The sequence below is a fragment of the Clupea harengus genome, chromosome 20 (genome assembly GCF_900700415.2).
Source record: "Clupea harengus chromosome 20, Ch_v2.0.2, whole genome shotgun sequence".
Taxonomy (NCBI): domain Eukaryota; kingdom Metazoa; phylum Chordata; class Actinopteri; order Clupeiformes; family Clupeidae; genus Clupea; species Clupea harengus.
In genome coordinates, this window is record NC_045171.1 from 4,184,425 (window position 1) to 4,191,924 (window position 7,500).

At 48.7% G+C, this 7,500-nt stretch overlaps 1 protein-coding gene across 1 annotated transcript in view; it reads right to left on the reverse strand.

Moving 5' to 3' along the window:
• gpc3 (glypican 3) overlaps positions 1-7,500 on the reverse strand; it is a 111,419-nt gene that overhangs the window by 39,312 nt on the left and 64,607 nt on the right. The window contains exons 4-5 of the mRNA XM_012840556.3: positions 6,085-6,227; positions 4,358-4,483 (exon numbers count right to left, since the gene is read on the reverse strand). Of these exons, the coding sequence (XP_012696010.2) occupies positions 4,358-4,483; positions 6,085-6,227 (269 nt within the window). The remainder of the gene's footprint in view (positions 1-4,357; positions 4,484-6,084; positions 6,228-7,500) is intronic.

Here is a 7,500-nt window from a genome sequence, read left to right on the forward strand (position 1 = left end):
AGTGGGGGAAGAGAGAGATGGAGAGAAGAAGAGAGAAAAGAAGAGGAGGGGAAGGAGGGTGAGAGTGAGAGAGACAGAGAAAGAGAGAGAGAGAGAGAGTGATATAGAGATAGAGGTGTGAGCCCTGGCTGCATCCTTGGGGAGCTCCCTTGGGCTGGTGTTCCAGCTGATTTCTCCCTATTAGGAGCTAATTAGCGGTAATGTGGCGCGCGGCAGCCGTGGAGACAGACGGGCGACTGAGCGACTGAGACGACACCTCCGGCAGCTCCCCTCGTTCCCAACCGCACAGAGATCACAGGCCAGCGTACCGCCGGCAGCCGCCGCTCACACACACGGCGTGCACGGCGGCTGAGGCCACTCTAGGAGCATGGCACAGACGCCTCCGTCTAATGGCACGGAAAGCCCTAGAAAAGTTTTGTAATTGCCGTGCATGGGGGGGGGGGGTTCTACTCCAGCCAGGCGTCATTAGATTGGGTCATGCTTGGAAGAAGCATCTAGGCCTGGAGCTGGTCAGGGGTATTGGCAGCTGGTTTGTCATGATCACGATCACGCGCACCATGAACCATAAACCAAAAACAGAGAGAAAGTTCATCGCCTCGAAAGAAAGTGTTACAGTGCTGTGTCTTCACACGAGACCCCAAAAAGAGATCTGGAGAGGAGGAAAAAATAGCTCATAAGTGATTAAATGAGAAAGAAAAAAAGAAGTCGGGAATGATATCATCGCCCTTTTGGTATGATGACACCATCCGAGCTCACGCGCTCCCATCAGCCATTACTCCAAACGTAGACACCCGCCACGGCCAAGCTCTTCATTAAACCAAATGACTTTTCCTCCGCACTTATTTATTCTTCTTATTACCTCTCCTGTCCGCTCACCTTCCCGCATTAATTAGCGCATAAATAATGGAGCGCAGCTCTTCAGCAGGAGGAGATGAGCAGATGTTATAACTTATGAGTGAGTGAGAAGAGTCCATTACATCGCCATTACATTCTACCCCCCCCAGCAGGATCATTCCTGTGTGTGTAGAACACTGATAGGTGAGTGTTGGAATGCCGGCTGAGGGCTAAAGCATGAACCACCTGTCGCCCCAGACATTCCATAATTTGTCCTTAAGGGGAATACAACCTTTTCAGTAAGGGGCAGAAGGTTAACAATAATTGGTTGTTATTGTGCCCTGTGGTGAAAGCTTGACACTGGCAATGGTGAAACATGTGGGTATTGGTCATGCAAGTCATGTAGAATGTGATAGTACTGGGCATGTATATTTTAATACCTGTTGTTTAATACCACGTAGGTATATTGTCATGGAGAGTGTGCTCTGCTGTATTCCATCCCACTGTCCATCTTTTTATCTTTTTACTCTTTTACTGGCTATACTAGCCCATTGCACAGACTGTACTATTTATATCACTTTGCACTATCCTCACACACACAAGCACAAGTACTCAATCCTTGCACTATCCACACAAGCACATGAACACTATCTCTCTGCACTCTTTGCACTACTTTCCTCGTGAACATCAACACTGACACAACCCATTTTTGCACACTGTAATATCTGTATAATATCTGTATACACCCCACTCCCTGTGAACATGTTCTCCCTATGTGTATTGTTTTTCTACTGTGATTCTACTGTGATTTGTGTATGTATGTTTGTGAGTTAAGTTAAGTGTATAAGCTACTGGATGACCTAAATTTCCTTCGGGATTAATAAAGTATCCATCTATCTATCTATCTATCTATCTATCTATCTATCTATCTATCTATTCACCAGGTATCCTGTCAAGCATATTGAGCAGATCCACCTTCCTATCCGAGACACCATGAATACAAAATAAACGCATCAACACTGCAGATCTGACAGAATTTTGCATCCAGTCATAAATACAAAACGAAAAATCCATAAAATCCAAATGCAACCACAGATGCCTAAATGCATCTTTAAACAACTGGATGGTTTGAAACAGTAGGCAGGATTACTGAAATATAATGTGTGGTCTGCTGGGTACCTCAGATATGACTCTGATAATACAGACAAGTACATGAACAAGTACATGAACAATTGGTAGAGTTGCTCCTCAACATTAGTCCCTGTTGGCTTGTTAAAACTTCTGTGGCTGAAAGTTTTTAAGCTGTGTGTGTGTTTTTTTAAACTGTCATTCAAAGCTCTTCGGGACGATTGTGTGCGTGTGTGTGTGTGTGTGTGTGTGTGTGTGTTTTTCTCTCAGCACCGTTCGCATCATAATGTGCAGCTCAGCTCAATGCAGCTATCAAGGTCACTCAGCTTGGCAGCGGCGCTCTCTCATTAAAACCCTGCCAAACATCGCGGCTGCTCGGTGTTAAAACACACACACACACACACACACACACACACACACTCACACCCACAACACACACACACACACACACACACACACACACACACACACACACCGGGCCAGGCGCGATCAGGGATGGGGCGGCCCAGGAGCCGTGGGAGCTGCTGGACAATCCTTCCTGTCTCTGCAGTCCCACGGTCACCCCCCCCCTAGGCCTGCTGCTCCCCTCTCTCCTCCTCCTCCTCCTCCTCCTCCTCCTCCTCCTCCTCCTCTCCTAATTAACCCCTGTGGGATGGCTGTGCCCCGCTGACACCCGTCTGTCTGTCCCCTCAGGGAGGTGTTTTGCCGAGCGCTTCTGACTCGGCCCTTTTAGTAGCGGACCGTCTTCTCCACGGCGACCCGTCCTGAGCTTGCGGCGCCTCCGCGAAGGAGCGGCTCGCCGCGGCTTTTGATGGAGAGAACCCACACACACACACACACACACACACACACACACACACACAGTCAGGATGTGCTCCCTCACACACCCACATTCTGTGTGGATTGAGACAACAATTGTGGGGACACACACAGAGATACAGATAGAGATACAGAATGGAGCAGCATGGACCATATGGGACACACACCCTGGGTAAAAACACACACTGAGACCGCATATGGACCCAGCAGAGACCCTCACACACAAACAAAAACAGGAAAAAACAAACAAAAAAAAATATATATATATATATACAGTATACATATAGCTACTATTTATACATATACAAAAAAATTTTGAAGAAAAAGACCGGAAGTTTCTATTGTCTAATATTGTCTTACAGAGTATCTGTGTAGATGGGTAAAAGCACCTTTGGTGTGCAGGCGAGTGAATGGATGGGGCTGAGCGGGAGAGGAAGAGGAAGAGTCACGAGTCTGGAGAACAGGAGCGTCAGATGGAGGGCAAGGAGAAATATTACACATTCCACACAGGGGGGAGTGCGGGGGGGCGTGATGAGCCAGCCATGAGCGGCCGACACGATCGAACAAATAATTAAAGTGGGTGAAAGCATCAGCAGCCGGTGACATTAATAATCCTCGCACACACACAGACACACACACACACACAGAGTTGTAGTCTACACACAGACACACACACACACATACACTCACACACAGACACAGTCGTAGTCTACTCACACATACACACAAACACACACAGACACAGTCGTAGCCTGCTCTCTCACGCACACACACACTTTAGCAACTCATTCACTCACACACACACCAAGCCTGAGATTTACACTAACAGCCCTGTCAGAGAAAGAGCCAGCAAGCAGAAATCCTGCCAAGTGACCCTACTTCATTCAACCCCAGAAAGAAAACACGCCGCGCGCGAATAAAATGAGCCGGGTGGACATTTATGGGCACGTCTTTAATGCCCAAAGTCAAAATCATGATCGTAGAAGTGGTTTTTAATGTCTTGTGATGTGGGTATACTGTGTGTGTGAGTGTTTCAAGAGTAAGTGAGTGAGTGTGAGTGTGAGTGTGTGTGTTTGTTTGAGTGTGCGTGTCTGTGTGTGTGTGTGTGTGTGTGTGTGTGTGTGTGTGTGTGTGTGTGTGTGTGTGTGTGTGTGTGGGCGGCACTTGAATGGCTATTACGACCACTGTTGCTCCGTTGCTCGTAGGGGTTTTGTGATGGTTCTTGGTGATTGTAAGTCTACTGCGGATGGCCCGGAGGCTGGTCCACTTTCACTTCCAACCTTTAACACTCTGTTCCAGGCTGCCAATACGCCCCTGGATGTCTTTTAAAGGGGTTCTTTTTCAGTTTGATGGATCCCCCAAAGAAATCTGGATGGAAGCTACACTGATGGGCTATCAGTGGGATAGGCAGCACATGTGATTGAGAGCACAAAGGATACATGTGTTGATCATGGTGTTGATGGGCCATTTCTACACTTCTGCCCTGTACTGCAGGGCTGTCATAATAAAAGCCTCTGCTAAAGAACTAACTGGAATGGAAATGTTGTGTGTGGATGTGCCAGTTGCCCGTACTCACTTGTCGGTCATTTCCTGTCCGTTCCAGCAGAGGGAGTCGTTGAGCGCGGCTGGCTCACGGCTGCACAGTGCCTCCCCCAGGCCACTGTAGAAAGAGCTGAAGCCCCGCAGGCCGGAGATGAACTTCCTGCAGATGGTGAGATAGGAGAGGGGGGAAACGGATAGATATACAAGCAGATCGATAGAGAGAGAGAGAGAAAGAGAGAGAGAGAGAGAGAGAGAGAGAGAGAGAGAGAGAGACAGAAAGATATGGAGAGCGAGAGAGTGATGAGACCAAAATAAAAGAGTGGGAACAAGAGGAAAAAGGAAGTAGAGTGTGTCAAACGGGAGGGGAGAACAAGAGACAGACAACCTGTGTCGAGTAAAGAGGCCGAGAGCATCACAGTGAGAGGGCGTGACTGGGGTGCATGCTGGGTGAAATCTGGCCCAATTAGTCTCCTTGGGAGCCGGTGTAAAGTCAGACTGTGTGAGTTCTTCCTTCTTGTAAGTGACATTAAGCTGCACGGGCGGCGAGGGCCGCCTTGCGGGGTCGGTCAGGCCTCTCGTCTGTTCAACAGAGTGAGAGAGGAGGAGAGGAGGAGAGGAAGAGAGGGGAGGTCAAGAGGCGCGGGACAGAGGAGGAGAGGAGAGAGGAGAGGAGAGGATGGGAGGGGAGGGGGCAGGTTAGCTCAATGTCACTGCCATGGCGGGAGATGCACTCTCGCGTTAATGAGGCTCTCTCTGTCACAATCGTCAGCTTTGCACTCACACTGTCATCATGTGCACACACGCGCATACACACACACACACACACCACACACACACACACCTCCACCTGGCTCACGGATCCAACCTTACAGGCTTGGCACTCATTAGAGCTTAGAGAGAGCTGGCCCTGTTAGCAGGGGACTGAGCCCTTTGGAAAGAGCTGAAGGCCCACACCGGGCAGGGGAGGTGTGAGGGCAGCACTCTCATCATGTGCACACGCGCTCACACACACACACACACACACACACACACACACACACACACACACACACACACACACACACACACACACACACACACACACACAGAGCTGAAGGCCCACACCGGGCAGGTGAGGTGAGGGCAGCACAGAGGGCTCAACAGTGACAGGACCGGCATCACACTCACGGAGAGGCTGTACAACCAGATCCATAATTAACCGCAGCATAGGGCGGATTAACATAACACTTTATCCTGCCCGTCTCTCTAGCATACACACACACACACACAAACACACACACACACACACACTCTCTAGCACACTACAAATTCTGCGATAGCGATGTCTGACATCCAACCAGCGGACCAGAGGCAGAGTGAACTTTTGGAATGTCCTTTTTGTAGCGGCAGAATATATTTTTTTTTTTAATACTGAAGAGGGAAAAAATAGCTGCTTCGAGGCATCTGTCCAAAGCTGTATGCACTTCTATTCATTGTCTGTAGGTGTGGGATAGTGCATGCTTGATTAATCTGAGCTTTTTTGATTGTTCAGACATAAGCCAATTGTCTGACCAATTAAGAGCCTGATTGAAGGTCAGTAGAGTGGCGAGAGGCTTGGGGCTGCGCTAGGGGTACACCATTATGCCTAATGAGTGCTGAGGCTCGTCCCGTGGAGACCAACTGATCTTACGTCAGCTTGTGGAGGAAAGCCAATCACCCACCAGCCCTCCGTCTACACACACACACACACACACACACACACACACACACACACACAATTACCTGCGTCGACCGGACAGGGTCTCCTCGGGGTCAAAGTTCATGGACTGGAGGTTGCGCGACGCCGGGGCAGCCCGTGGGGGGTCTGGGGCGACAGCTACGGAGCGCGACACCCGCGGAGGTGAGTGCGCACACACTCCAGTCACCTGCAAAGGGGGGAGAAACGTCAAAACATCCAAGGTCAACAAGAGCCTCTCCACACAGCTTGGGACATTCCCACACAAATAAAAGGTTTTGCTCAACAATGTGTTAATAAAACAATGTGTTAATAAAACATGCTGTCCCCAAACGGTAAACTTTCCCCTCCTTTATCTAGTTCTATTCTGCCATTGCTGCCTATTTTTCAGTTTGTTTATTCGCGGCGACAATAGAATTTACATGACAAAGAAGCGAAGTCATTGTCTCGCACACCAATAGGGTTTTTTCCTGTCTCTTTTTCTAATCGTAACCCTCGGCAGACACGCGAAGTGGAAATTAGGTTCCTTGTTCTCTCCACCGAAAAAAAGCTATTGTTTTTCTTTTTCAGTAGGGCAACATCATAATAATAAATAAACTCTCTTTCTCTCTCCCTCTCTCCCTCGCTCTCTCAACCGCTCTCTCAACCGCTCTCTCTCAACCTCTTCTCTGCCAGAGTGAGATAATGTAGGGATGCCATTCTTTTCAGGTGCAATAAAAATGCAAATGCTTGTTAATGTTTTGCTTGTGGTTTAATGATTCGCCGGTGGTTTAATTTCCCTGGGGTTTCGGGCAGAGGCTTAATCCTGCCTTGTAATGTTAACGGCTAATTGTGCTCGCTTGCCTTAAATGAATACAGCTCTGTGCTCAGGCACACTGGAGCCAGAGGCACGGAATGCTGATGGGACAGGGGGGGGGGGGGGCAAAGCTGGACATCTTCATTCACGCTTATACACACACACACACATCTATATGAATCCTCACACACCTACACACAGACACACACACGCGCACACAGATATTTACACACAAATACAGACCCACATATCTACATGAATCCTCACACACATGCATGCATCTAAACATGCACAGACACACACACACACACACGCGCACACACACGCACACACACACACACACTCACTCACTCACTCACATGCACACAGATAAACACTCTTATGTACCCAAACAGACGCACTTGTGTGCACACAAACAAAGACAAGTGCCCAGGCACAAACACAAAGGAAACCAAACACACCTGGGGAAAAGCGATGTCATTTGAGCACACACTCCTCTCCACAACCAACACACACTCCTCTCCACAACCAACACACACTCCTCTACACAACCAATGCAAAAGGCACAACCACAGAACACCTATGCTGAGAGCCAATCTGCTGAGAGTCTCATCAGTTCAGATCGATATACTTTTCTCCTATCAGCTAACAACAAAGAAATGGTTAG